General features: G+C 45.8%; 1 protein-coding gene across 6 annotated transcripts in view; it reads right to left on the bottom strand.

Annotated features, from left to right (window-relative positions):
• Positions 1-11,787, bottom strand: part of CDC27 (cell division cycle 27) — a 31,790-nt gene extending 20,003 nt beyond the window's left edge. For 3 of the 6 annotated variants that reach the window (XR_003531147.1, XM_027664764.1, XM_027664765.1), the window contains exons 1-4: positions 11,629-11,787; positions 6,381-6,456; positions 3,025-3,172; positions 818-943 (exon numbers count right to left, since the gene is read on the bottom strand). Coding sequence is in view for 5 of the 6 variants with exons in the window: in XM_027664764.1 (XP_027520565.1) it covers positions 818-943; positions 3,025-3,172; positions 6,381-6,456; positions 11,629-11,655 (377 nt within the window). In the remaining variant the exon portion in view is untranslated. Of the gene's footprint in view, positions 1-817; positions 1,015-3,024; positions 3,173-6,380; positions 6,457-11,628 lie in introns of those variants that run through there. The other 3 variants (XM_027664766.1, XM_027664767.1, XM_027664768.1) reach the window with 2 other exon arrangements.
• Positions 11,788-14,015: the final 2,228 nt, after the last annotated feature.

Genomic DNA, 14,015 nt, shown 5'->3' with positions numbered 1-14,015 from the left:
TCAAGCCACAGAGAAATATTGAGCTCCTTTGAAGTTATTTGACATATTTAGACACAGTTGTCAAAAAAAAAAAAAAAGTTACATAAGCACTAGAATAGCTTGAGAATTTTCATTTTAGGAAGATGCTGTTCTTTGCAACAGCTTGTTTCTTTTTTGCAAACAGCAACCTGATTGCCAGCCTTGCAGCCATTTTAAATATCTATGGATAATATTTTTTGCATCTAAATTAGGGGTTGAACTGAACATTTAAGCATTTGGCTACAAAGAAATTATTCTGAAAATAATTGAGAACAGATATACTAGAGAAGAATCCAAGCACCCCACTAATCCTATTCAATCACTACCATTTACTGAAACCTTTCTTGTGTCTGGGTAAAAGCAAAATGCTTAAAGTTGTTAAATTATTCTGCCTGGCATCCTCAGCACTTTGATTTGAAGGTTATAGCTACACATGTGCAAAACAGACACAGAAAAATCTAAATGGCAACACTGAAAAACAGGCCCTGAGAGTCTTTCTTAGGGAAGAATACAGAGCAAATCCAAAGGTAAAATCCCCCCAGCAGACTCTGGGAATGCATATTTAACCACCTGGGAAAGAGGAATTTCTGTTTTCACTCAGAAGTTTTGGGTGAAAAACAAACCATTCTTGTATTCCCAAATTAGGTGGATTCCACAAGCTGCTCTATCATGCTCCAAATTGGTGTAACCCAGAGACAGGTGTGTCCTGTGGTGACTAAAGGTATGTTTGACTAAAATTGGGCTTGGCCAAGTAAAAACTCCCCAAGTTCTATTGGGCAAAATAAAAAAGCAACTTTACCAGTAGACATGTCCCAGTAAGGAGAGTGTAAAGCATGCAGAGTCACCAAACTCCATAACAATGTCATCATGGCTTTTCTGTTTATTCAACACTCCACCAGACAAGATCTGCTCTCCTTCTGCAAGCCTTTTTAAAAAACAAGAGGTTTAAAGGGGTTACAAGGCTCACAGTACTGGCAGTCCAGTGTTTTCACCCTGCTGCAAACAAAAACAGAAATCCACTGTCAGTGTTCACAGGTTTCAAACAACAAACCAAAAGTTCCTGCAAATAAATGTTAAATAATTGATGGGTTCCTCTACAACAGGGAGGTTCAGGACTCTGAAGCCAAACAGCTCTACTGGGAGGGAAGAAAAACAAACCAAACCCCAAATCCCACCCCACTCCAAAACCAGAGACACAAAATACAACAGGACTTTTCCAAAAGTGATTGACCTTGGGATGGAGGACAAGAAAGTCTTTCAGATACTCGATTTTTGAAGGTGCTTTACGTACTAGCAAGCTAAGACAAGGCTTAATTTGGCTTTGTTTCTTGGAGAAATAAAATCTGTAAGGCCCCACACACTCAGCTAAGATCCAATTTTGGGATGTGGCAGGTATTTTGGATTTTAATGCCCTGCTTTCTTGCAAGAAGGGCTCAAAAGGAGAACAAAGCTCAGTTTGCACCTACTCCACGTGCAGCCAGTGGTGCCACTCACATGGAATGGGCCACTCAGTCTCAGGCTGGAAAATGGCTTTATACAACTTCTGGGCATCTTCTGGCATCTGAGACCAACCCCTGCACAAGCAAATCACCTCTTCTTGCCTCCACTTGAAATTTTACTTGTAGGAAGGTGCTTCTACCAGCACTGACCATTCCCAGGCAGAGCTGTGTAAATGAGCTCATAGAATTACCAGCAGTGACAGTCAAATGTAACAAATTCTGAGGAATATGTTTAAGAAATCTTACTGACACCAGTTCAGGAGCTGATGTACTATATGCACACAGTAGATTTTGTAAAAGCAAGGGAGAGAACAACCAGCTTTGAATTTATTCCACGGGACCTTTTGAAGCAGAACATTAACGTGATTTCCCTTTCAATGGAAGGTGCAAAGAAATCTGTATCCTGACAGCTCCAGGAGTGGAAAAGGAAACACAAGTCAAGACATCCTGGCTACTCTAAAGAAGTCAAAGGACTTGCCCACTAAAGAGAGTAGCAAAGACTAAGGAGCTTTCCCTGTACACTCTGGAGAGGGCTGTGTTTGGCTACATGTCATGAGGAGGATCACAAATCCTGCAGAATAATCACATCATAGCATGTGAAACTCCAAACATCCCCTGACCAATTCTAAGGAAATCAAACTTTTTTTTTTTGACATTGAAAGAGGGACACTCAAAAAACCCAAACCAAAAAAAAAAAAAAACCCGAAAACAAAAACACAAGCTGCTTTGTAGAGAGACATTTAAGCTTCTGTAAAGAACCCACACTGCATTTTAAGCAGTTTGGACAAAGTTTTTGCCTTTCTTGATGCCTCACCCTTTCAAATCTGCACCTCAGCCACACAGTTGCCTGCATTTGAGTTGAAAAAAAAAATCTATGTAGACATGAAATACCCTTATGAACAAACTCTGAGGGCATTAGAGCCTGAAGCTCAAGCCATTTCAGTAAAAAAATCTTGCTGTTAGACCACAGCAAACCTGCAGGACACCTTGACAGTACGATTCTGTAAAGATTAATTCTGATGTTGAATACAGGATTCTTGGATGTAGATTCCAGGCTGGTTTGTCATGGTTTTTTTTAAAAACAGAGTCCTGTCTGCCACCTCTTCCCTCACCCCCATTAGCAGTAACTGCATAAGAGGAACAAGCTCAGTGTTTGAGGGAAGTGGCCAATCCTTAATGGAAACACATTGGAAACACTTCAGGAAATAGGCAAAATATCAAACAAAAACCCAAAGCAAACACTCGATGAGTCATCTCTGCAATCAATGTTTTCTCCCTCTACACAGCTTGACAACTCCTGTCTAAGTTATTCAACACCTTTTAGAGGCTTCTGCAATATAGGTTAATGCTTGTTAGGTCCATATCTGAAAGCAAAATGAATTCAACTGAGAGCTGAAGGCCCAACGAATTTCTAGTTTATGCAACACCCCAGCTTTCAGAGAGAAATCCAAGCTAAAAAAACAAATGCATTTGTAAACCCTGGACAGAACATAAAGGATTTACTTACTTGCTGAGGTCCACACAACATTTTGCAAGCAGGTATTTGCACTGGGGGGTGGTACAGCTGTGTCCCTTTAGGAGCCTGTAAGCTTTATAGGCCTTTCCTGAGCGGTAGTAACACGTGGCCAGCAAAAACAGTGCTTCTTCTGAGTGTACTGAAGAGTAAAATACATTTTAAAAAAATCATCAGTTAGCTGTTCATCGTGTTACTACAAAGAACTTCGAGGCAGGGAGTAAAAGCCAGCTGGGATAAGATGGAAAAAAAATGGGTATATCAGAGAAATTCACTGCTAAATGAAGTGCATTTCTTTATGCACTGGCATTTCCCAAACTTCCATGCCATTGGATAGTCAGAACAACTCCTAATATCTACTGCTGTCAGAGAACTTTGATCCTGCTGGCTACCCAACCTAAAGAAGTGATTAGCCAGCTTGCTGTAAAAACAACAGCAAGCCAAGCAAAGCAGCCATTCCAGAGCTGCTTTAGCGACCTTTTGGCCACCCCAAGACCTGGCTCCAAGTATCACCACACCTCCCACTGACACTTTGCACTGGTTTAAGCAGTGCACAAACACTGGCACAACCGTGGCTGTTAGGAAGCACAACAACTTCCAGAAGGAAGACCTATTCCAGCCCAAGTAGCCAGTTTTAAGCCCAGTTTCAAGTAGTCTTTCTGTGTCTGCAATTTTACTTCTGTTCATGTTCTAAAGCCCTCGATGCTTTACCTTCACATCACTCAGTGGAGCACATTTGATGATTTTAATGACAGATTTGATGATTTTACAACTCAGTCACCTCTCCCCCAAGAGGTGGGGATAAGACTGAGTCTTGTCCTTTTTGCTGCCTACCCTCACTATTTGATTGGGAATGTGGCTTAACCATCACCATTCAGATGCTTTATTTATTTTATGTTATTTTGTATTTATTTATTTATTTAATATATATTTATTTAATATATATTTATTTATTTTATATTTATTTATTTTATATTTATTTTATATTTATTTATTTTATATTTATTTATTTTATATTTATTTATTTTATATTTATTTATTTTATATTTATTTATTTATTTTATATTAATTAGTGACAGGGACAAGTTCTCCTACAATCTGGATGGGGCACTGAGCAACCTGGACTAGTTGGAAGTGTCCCTGCCCAGGGCAGGGGGTGGAAATGGAAGGTCTTTAAGGTCCCTTCCAACCCAAACCATTCTGTGATTCTATAAATCCTCTTCCCAAGCTGAGGATGTTTTACTCAAAGAGCTTGACTTGGCATCCAGTGTTCAGATTGAGGCCAGACTGCCTGATTTCACTCGTGATTACAGCAGAAAGGACAGAACTAACCCTCTGAATCCTTCCTGTAAACTCCCAGATTCTGTACAGCCATGGTGGCTTAGCCCATTCTTTGGACTTTGTACTTCCCCAAATGTTCCACTCAAACCACCCTCATCCAATGATATATTTTAAACCAAAGGCTGTCCAAGCACACAAGCAACTGCAAACTCTAAACAATTAAGAAACCCACATTACTTTATACTTTTCAGAACACACTATCCTGCAAATGGAATTCAGCACTAAAAGACACAATTTTGATGTCTGTTCATCTACCTACAGGGACCCCTTCAGAAAAATCAATATGAGCACTGCACAAAAACCTCTTTGGGAAATCTGCCCAAATCCTTTGCCACACTGAAAACTGACTCTTTTAAGTCATCACCCAGACAGTGACAATGGAAACAGAGGATGTCCAAACAGAGGGCATTCTGTTGGCCTTATGCTAAAAACACTAGAAGATCTTTTTGAAAATTCAAGTTAAATCAATTTTTATCCACTACTTTAACAGGCTCAGAGCTCTGGGAAACGACCAAGCCACAGATGTCCCCACAAGGACAGTAATTGCAGGTAGACTTAAAAGAAGTTCTTCTCAGGGTGAAATCACTGCTGCCAACGTGGAGCCACAGTATTCAAGTTCTGTAGCTTCTACTCTGCAGAGTAACTACTTATTTTAACCAGGAGCCAGATGTTTTGTTAGCAGTTAATTGCTTGCACCAAGTGACAGCGTTCATGCTGCTTTCCCTCAGCACTGCTGGTCACTGAAAAAAAGCTGTTTGAAGTTCTCCTGCAGAGAATTATTCTGTAAAGATGTGTCAGTATTAAGGCAGATATTCTTCCTCTTGGCTGCTGCAAAAAGTGGATTCTCTTTGTTCCTACATCCTTGGCAATTACCTTCAACCTACCATTTCTGTCACCCCTAAAACACTATTCCCTTCATGCACAACTGGATTATCGAGTTCCATAATATTCTACACAACACTTCTCATCTGAGCACCAGATCAAACACCCAAGACTTCATTTGTAACCTTGACATGAATAAAAAAAAGGTTTTTTTTAATAAAAAAATTAGATTTGTGCTTGCATTGTAAAGAGGTGCATTGAGAGCATGGCAGGCAGGGAAGCAAAACATTTCATTACAGAACAGAGCATGAAATAGCTTATACAGCTTAATTAACATTATAAGCTCAGGTTGTTTAGCATGAGAAATTATATTTAATTATACAGGTTTGGGTTTTTTTTTTTTTCCTAGCAGTGATTAGGGGACAATACCTTCCAAAGTAGAGAAGAAAAGCTGACCACCAATATCACAGAGAAAGAAGTACAGAAGATCAAAAAGCTTATCTGAGGTCATGGAAGAAAGATTAAAGGAAGAAAAGGAGCTAAAACACAACAAAAAATGTGTTTGAAAGTCCCAGGAAAACGTGGAGATGTGTTACTGCTGCCTGCCCAGTATCCAAGACATCCCAGACCTGACAGCACTACAGTGAAGTAACAATTAACAGGAATTCAACTGTAGACACCTGTCCCATATGTTCTGATTCTCACTGTCTCAACTTCTCTCACCATCACAAGATTCTCTCTTTCAGCCAACACACCAACCAACGTATCTGAACACCATTATTAGCAAAGACAGCTTTCAATGTCAAGCCAATTTGTAGAATTTGTGTGCTGCACCTTATCCCCAAGTGCCCTTGGAAGACATGCAATGCTTAAGGTTATTAAAAAAAGCAACACTCTCCCACTTGATATCAGAAAACAGATCACTGTAAACATTGTACTTAAACACACAACTCCAAGTCTAATTTTTTTAAGGAGGTTTTACTGTAAAATGACATTGCTGCCGTTCCCCGATTTGATTTTCCATCCTAATCGTGAGGTATTCTTCTGCTTTCCCCAAGCAGAAAGTCAAACTTCATTATCAGAACAGGAAGAAAAACCAAAGCTGGAGTAGAGGCTCAAAAATCCTAAATTTAAAATTGAAAAAAAACCACCCCAAAACATCAACTTTATACTTGCAAAATACCTACCTTCTGCATACAACCTCTCTGCCAGGAACACGGCATCGCGGTACGCGTAGTGGTTAAGTGCTTGCCATATAGCAGCCTGCAAGGCAAGGGAATAACCTGGATTTAGAGGGAGATTTAAAATTGCAAATTTCATTAGCTCTTACTGGCAAAAGGCAAAGTTCAATTTGGTTTTATGGAATCATAAAAAAAAAAAGGGGGGGAGGAAGGATAAACACGCCGGTCAAGTTGTAGCTGGTTTGACTTAAGAAAAACCCACCAAAATTAGCACTGAAGTCATGAACCAATCCAAGAATGTTGTTCACTAGTTATCAGACACAATCTTCTAAAAACCTCAGAAATAGTGAGTTTTAGCCTGGTGCAAAACTCGGCAGGAATGACTGCAAACTACACCAACCAACACATGAGGTAAATGTAGAAGCAAACCCACCCCCCCAGCTGGTCACCAGAGCATATCCCATTAAACCATCTCCTCTTGAGATGCCAAATCAAAACCCAACAGGACTAGAAATTTCTCAGTGTCCAAGATGGTCATTATAAGACTTGTGTTGATTAAGAACGTTATATATAAAGGATTTTCTCTGAAGAGGCACTCGTGTCCCCTGATGAACACGATCCACTGCTTTTCGTGTGGTGTTTTATTTGGGTCTTGGCTCATCAGCCACCTCTTCACTGCCACTAATTAGGCTTGTGAAGCAGCACCCAAGAATGAGTGCAATGTAAATTAAATGGACAAATTGATACATACAGCCATATAGAACAAAACCTACTCCTGAATTCAGCTCATGGACCCACACTTGGTCAAATCCAGCTCCCTCCTTACGGGTGCTCTTTTCTTTTTCATGAGCACCAAGCCTGAGTTTGTGACAGCCAACACTTGTGCAGACTGGAAAGATGGCACCACTCCAGTGAAATCCAAACACACACACAGGTGTACAAACCGTGCACCACTAAAGCAGGGTCATAATAACTTGCATTTCTGTCACCACCAGCTGAACTACAAAAGCTGTCCAGCCAAAGGCCAGGGCTGGCGTGAGAGGGTTTCACACAAACTACTCAGCCAACTTCCTTCAGATCAGGTTAAAAGTCATCTGTTATCCATAGAAACGGGATGGGATGGGAAAAATGATGTCTTTTAAGATCTGTTTAGCCTTTTCCTCCCCACCTACAAGGGTGGTGTGCAGGCTGATGCTCTGAGGGTTGGGATCAGGACAGCAGTTCCTTCCCATCTGATTTCTTTGCTCCAGTTCTGAAGCCGATTCCCACCAGCAGCAAAGAGTCTTAATGCAGCAGTTTTGCCATTAACGATCCCAAACAAGATCTGAACTCAAGGCACAGTGGTCTAGGATTTCTCTAATATTCACCAGCAACCAAAGACAAGAAGAATCAGCTTCTGATACCCATCAAACACTCCAAAACTAAAAGAGATCTCCCAGAATGAAAACAACACCAGCCTGCGATGCAATTCCCGGTGGGAAAGGCAAGTGCCAGTTTCATCTAAAAAAAAAAAATAAAAAAATATCCAAACATCACAGAGTTACATGTACCATATGCTCCCTCTTCCAACACAAACTTGACAAACACAGGGTGTGAAAACTGCGAATTCTCTTCACAGGATGCCCACACAGCCGTCATGAACAGCACACACCAGAGTTCCCAAGTACTACACACAAACATTATACACAAAATCTCCACAGAGACACTGTTTTCTCCTATCAGTAGGTCCCAAGAATACAGTTAAATAGCCAACTGCTGCTTTTAAGCTTGTGTGAAAGGATTTTAAAGCGTTTTAAAGTGAATTCTCTTAGTGTGATTGTTATAACACAAGCTCCTTATTATTTCTCTCTGGTTGTATTCCACAGTTAGATAAGTGCAGCCTCAGAGCCTGCCTGAACTGATTATGCCCTGTTACCTTGAAGCACTCCCAGGCTGCCCGTGGTTCCAAGCAGACAGAGCAGTACAAAAACAGAGGCAGAAGGTCAGGGCTGAAATCTTTCAGGCCATATCCAAGTGAGAGCAGCCCAAGGTCTTTGTGTTTTGCTCCCAGAAGCTCCTTTACCAAGTCACAAGTGACATTCAGATGAATCCAGCCAAGTTGTGTCATCTCCAGGTTAAAACTCCTGCCTTTGCAAGGCTCAGCGAGCTTACAAAACAAAGGTGTGGGGGTGGGAGTGGTGAAATCAGGGTCATTTGACTTCTCAAACAAGAGCAAGCTGCCAGGAACAATCCTGCCAAAGGCTAAGAGGGGACACAAGGGATTTGGGGCCATGTCACAGCCACATTGTGAGAGTTACACTACACACCAGCTCAAATAACAATCGTTGCTGAGCAGAGTCCCAGTGAAAGCACAAGTGGCTGGGAGAACAGTATCCCTGTTACATAGCAACTGTCACTTTGCAGCCCAAAAGGTGCCTCGTACCCTGAACTGATCAGTGCTGAAGCCTGGATCCTCACACATACTCTCCTAAAAGAGCAGGAAGAGGGAAAGGAAGGCAGCAGGGAATCAGCCATACTTATGCAGTGACGATTTTCCACGAGAACAGATGTCCAAACTGTGACTCTGCCTCAAAAAAGGAGATTTCTTGTGCACCTTTTCAGACAGGAACATCGATCTCTTTATAGCACAGTAATTTAGTTTGTTCTAGCAGAGGCACAATGCACCTACATGGCATTACTGGTACCCAACAACTGCTAAACCACAACAGGAGAGTGTTCTCAGCCCTGTTCTCAGAGCTCTGTCATGGACAGGAGGGAAGCTGGAAGCGTTTCCAAGTTTTATTCAAGTGTGCTCGCAGATCAGATGAACCTCCAGGTCCTAAACACTCATTTTAAAAATAATTATTTTGCAAATGCAAAGTGAACAGGGAATTCCAAAGCTACCATACCAGCCACAGCCCTGCAGTGAAGCATTCTCAGAGAAGAGAGCAAGAAAATAAAATCACATTCAGACAGGTCCATCTTCTATCCACAAAATCCTGTCCATTTTCCAAGTGTCACTTCATTTCTAAGCCAAAGAGCTCTTAAGGAAACGTTCTCTTCTGACAGTTATATAGCCTTGGAAATGAGTTTCAAAGCTTTTTAGCCTGTATTGCCATGCTAAGCAGATTCTACCATGATTTAAGACGTCTCCAGGGTGGGCAGAGGGGAGGAGAGCTCTGGCTGAGCTGTGCTGCCTTTCCCAGTTACCAAACTCTGCCCCCTGAACACACAGAGCTCGGTGCTGCACGTTCCCAGCCAAGTTCAAGCACCATTCAAATGAGTCACAGCAGATGATCACCTTGAACAGCTAAATTCCAAGCAAAGTGCTCATTTTGTTTCCAAGATGTTTTTTTTCAGAAGTATTTGGAAGGCATCCAGCCTGTTCCTCAGCACACACGGGATACAAAGTTTTCTGTTGGAGTGGAAGGGTTTTAAATCGACCACATCAGAGCTGTAAACTCTGGTGTTTTGTTCAACTTAATAAAAAAAAAAAAGTTAGTAAAAATCTAACCAGCGACCAGGATGCCTTTTGGGACGTTAATTTCATGGAATTGCAGCCCAAGATTTATAAAGCTACATCCAAACACAGATTCTGTTATTTATCTATCATGCTGCGATAGATAAATAACATCACAGCTGCAAGGATGGCATTTTTTCCTGGAATGCTGAGCCCTGTAGACATCTGAAAGGCTGGGAGAGAACTGACAGACAGGAAAAATCTCTGCAATGACAAAAATGAGAACTAGTGTTTAAAAAATTAGAAAAACAGAACTAAGTACACGGACTTCAGCTAAACTGGGAACTCAGAAACACAACGAGCTTCACCCAGTCACCAATAATTTCTAAACTTACCAGTACTGCTGTAAGCAAGGGACAGCAGCAAAGCTGACAGCAGCAAAACCAGTGCTAAAGGAATGATGTGGCATTTGAAAGCAGAATCTAAGTAGATATATTTAATCTAGACAGATATATTCAACACAGCAAGGCCTCATCAAAACATCCAAGGTGGTAAGAGGTTAAGAATGGAGAATGGCATTAGAGAGGTCTTTTCCTTGCTGAAACGTGAAAAGCAGACCCCAGTGTTCTGTCAGAGAGCTCTCAGAATAGCACATATTTTCCACTTGGCCAGTCTAATTAGCACAGCACCGGAAACATTCAGTATTGTTTCCTGTCATTCACTCTGCACTGCATTCCTGCTTCCTCTCCCATTGTAATCCCATGTTTTCCTAGAGTACCCAGCTGGTGCAAAACACCCAGCCCAGCTCCAAGGGTAACACCAGTGCTGTGGGATGGCCAGGGCAGGAGAGGGACCAGGTGGCCAAAAGCTTTTCCAGCGCTGCACTGACCCTTGGCCTCCGAGGGGACGAGCAGAGTGTGGTGGCATCGAGGGCACAAACCCTATGACTACAGGAGTGCCCTCACTGTCACCACCTTGCACAGGCAGGGTCAAGCCAGAAGGGTGGTTTTCCACAGAAGAAGACTTTCTTCCCCTTCCACCTTTTCATTAGAAGAGCCAAGAGCAAGAATTCTCACAGCGTTCATTACAGAACACAACCGTGTTCTGCCAGGACTCCTGTGCCAGGAACCTCTTGCTGTAACTAGAAAAGAAAAACCCCAAAAGAGCCTGTTAAAAAGCTAAAAATAATAATAAAATAAAGAATGGGAACATGAATAAGATGACTGATTAATGAAGATCACGAAGAGTTAGAGGACGGGCATACAGCAACTGTGGAAAGAAAAAGCAACTCTCAAATGTGTGAATCACGTCTTTTGGATGGGAAGAGCAGGAAGCCCATCGGGGCAAATGCAGCGAGACCGAGACGTGGTAGAAAACCGGAATTTACATTATTTTCTCTCCCAGGTCTCCCACCAACCCGAAGGGAGGGAGGAACGTCCTTCACTCGCACACGCAGGAGCCGAGCACGCCGTGAGCATTTAAAAACGACACGGCAGCAAACGCAGCAAGGTGAGCGAGGTATCAACAGGTCTCCCGGGGGATCTGCGGCGGAGGGTGGGGACCTTTCCCGGGAGCCAAACCGGCCGCGGAGCCGCGGGGGGACCGAGGGGGGACACGGGGGCGGGGGCGGCCGGTCCCGGGGCCGCGGGGATGGGGCCGGGAGGCTGGAAGGGGAAGCCCGGCGGGAGGGAGGGCGGAGGAGCCGGAGGTCCTGCGGGCCCACGGCCGAGGAGCCCCCCGGGAGCGGCCCCGGCGCGGGCGGGGCGGCCTCACCCGGGCCGGGCCTTGGGGCCTGAGCCGCCCGGGGGTCGGTACCTGGACGGGTTCCTGCAGCACCGTCATCCTGCTCTCCCCGGCCTCCGCCTCCTGGTCGCCGAGCCCGAGCGGGGGCGGTCCCGGTCGCGGCCCCGGTGCCGGCCCAGCTCAGAGCGAGTCCCGGCGGGGCCCGGCCCGGCCGCGGCTCATTTGAACCCGCACCGACCGTTACCGGAGCGAGCGAGGCCGGCGGGCGCCGAGTCCGCCCGAACCGGCGGCGGAAACACCCGAACGGCTCGCCGGAAATACCCGAAGGCGGGGGCGGAAAGAGCCGAGCGCCGACGGAAAACAGCTGGGAGAGCCGCGCTCGGCAGCGCTGCCGTGGCGGAGATGGCCGAGCCGGGCCGGAGATGGCCGAGTCTGGACGAAGTTGGCCGACGCAGGGCGAAGCCGCCCGAGCCGCGGCGGACATGGCCGAGTGGTAACGGAAATGGCCGAGCGTGAGGGGGCCGGTGAAGCTCCGGCAGGGCCTGGGGCTCGTCCCTCCGGGCCTCTTTGTGCCCACGGGACGGAGAAACTTGGACTTTGTGCCACAAAACGGGCTCTGGGATCCCCGGGTCTGTGGGGAGACCCCGCGTCCCTCGCGGTGCTGGTCCCAGGGCTCCCTCCTGCCGTCGCTGGCGTGTCCAGAGGCAGCCCGGCCCTGTCCCCGTTCCCACAGCTGGGGCCAGCACTGCCCAGGTCCTGTTCTGACGGGTCCTGAGGGAGGTTCAGCCACGATGTCACAGAATCATTCAGGTTGGAAAAGACCTCTGAGATCATTGAGCCCACCCTGTGCCCGATGCCCGCCTTGTCCCCAGCCCAGAGCACTGAGTGCCACGTCCGGTCCTTCCTTGGACACCTCCAGGGATGGGGACTCCATCACTCCCTGGGCAGCCCCTGCCAGTGCCTGACCACCCTTTCCAGGAAGAAATTCCTCCTGCTGTCCAACCTGACCCTCCCCTGTCCCAGCTGGAGGCCGTTCCCTCTCCTCCTGTCCCTTGTTCCCTGGGAGCAGAGCCCGACCCCCCCCCCGGCTCCCCCCTCCTGTCAGGGGGTTGCAGAGCCAGAAGGTCCCCCCTGAGCCTCCTTTTCTCCAGGCTGAGCCCCCCCAGCTCCCTCAGCTGCTCCTGCTGCTCCAGCCCCTTCCCAGCTCCGTTTCCTTCCCTGGACACGCTCCAGCCCCTCATATCCAGAAGTAAAACACACAGATTTGCCAATTACAATTTGGTTTGAAGATGCCATGTCTCCTGGGACACAGAGCTTTCCCAAAAGAATGGGATAAAGATGCACAGCTAAGCCTCAAGTTATTAAAAATACCAACCTACCAATAGCCACCTGCAAGTAGCAGAGGCCTTCCTTCTCCAAATTCTTCTGTGGGCTTCCTGAAACACAATCAGCCACAACACCACCCTTACACACACCTACACACGGACTCTGTGCTCCGTCCTGCTCTTCCCAGTGCTTTGCACTTGCACTCAGCTGCCCAAGGGCTGGATCCTGGTGTGCAGCTGAACACACACGAGCAGGGGCTGCATCTTTACGTGAGGATAAAATCTGTGTGTGGAGCAGGGAGGGCTCAGCCTGCCTCTTTCCCCTCCGTCTCTGAAAGGTGTAGTTGTGTTTGTTATCGGCAGCAAATCTGCAGGTGTTTGCTTTCAGGGTGTGAGCAGGCAAAGCTTTCTTCAGTCCCCCACCTGAGACAAATAATGAGACGGGGCACAGGAGCAGTGCTTTCCCCTGGGATGGACACCTGGCTCAGTGTCAGCTGGACCCGAGTCATTCTGCCAGACATGAGGGGGTGAGCAACAGGACAGTGAAGTGTCACCTCCCCAGAGGCCTTTGGTGATGATGATGATGGTGATGTGTGTGTACGTGGCCTGGGGCTCTGAGGAGCCTTTCAAGGAGCACAGTTCATGTTCATCGTCCTCCTCCTGATCTTGTGCACTGCTGATAACTCCAGGGGATGAAAGCTGGCTCCGTCTGTCTCCCATTCCACAGGGCACAGAACTCCTGACATCCAGACCTTCTTTGGTATGAGAGTCTGTCTTATCACAGCCTGAGGAGATACAGGCTCTCCTGAGTGTGGGGGTTCCTTCTGCCTCTCCTCAGAGTCCCCTGGATGCTGTAAAGCATCCAAACTGTAAAAGGTCAGTGTTTGCTGTTGTCTTTGGAGATCTGGATTTACAGAGACTCCTCCAGCTCAGGTCTGCCTGTGGGATCACTCACTGGCATCCACAGAAGCTTTTATAAATGTCTGTGGGATAAAACCACTCACTCTGTGGAATCCTCAGCTTTTCCAGAGGAGGAGAGGAGCAGCTTTTCCAGGGGAGGAGGCATGGAGGCGCATTCAGAGGTACAGACATATATACTGTGCCTGTTCAGGTGCATCAATCCAACCTGCTTTG

Source organism: Corapipo altera, unplaced genomic scaffold (assembly GCF_003945725.1).
Source record: "Corapipo altera isolate COAL_440 unplaced genomic scaffold, ASM394572v1 142, whole genome shotgun sequence".
Classification (NCBI taxonomy): Eukaryota; Metazoa; Chordata; class Aves; order Passeriformes; family Pipridae; genus Corapipo; species Corapipo altera.
Note: the sequence above shows the minus strand (reverse complement) of the source record. Positions and strands in the feature narration are given on the sequence as shown.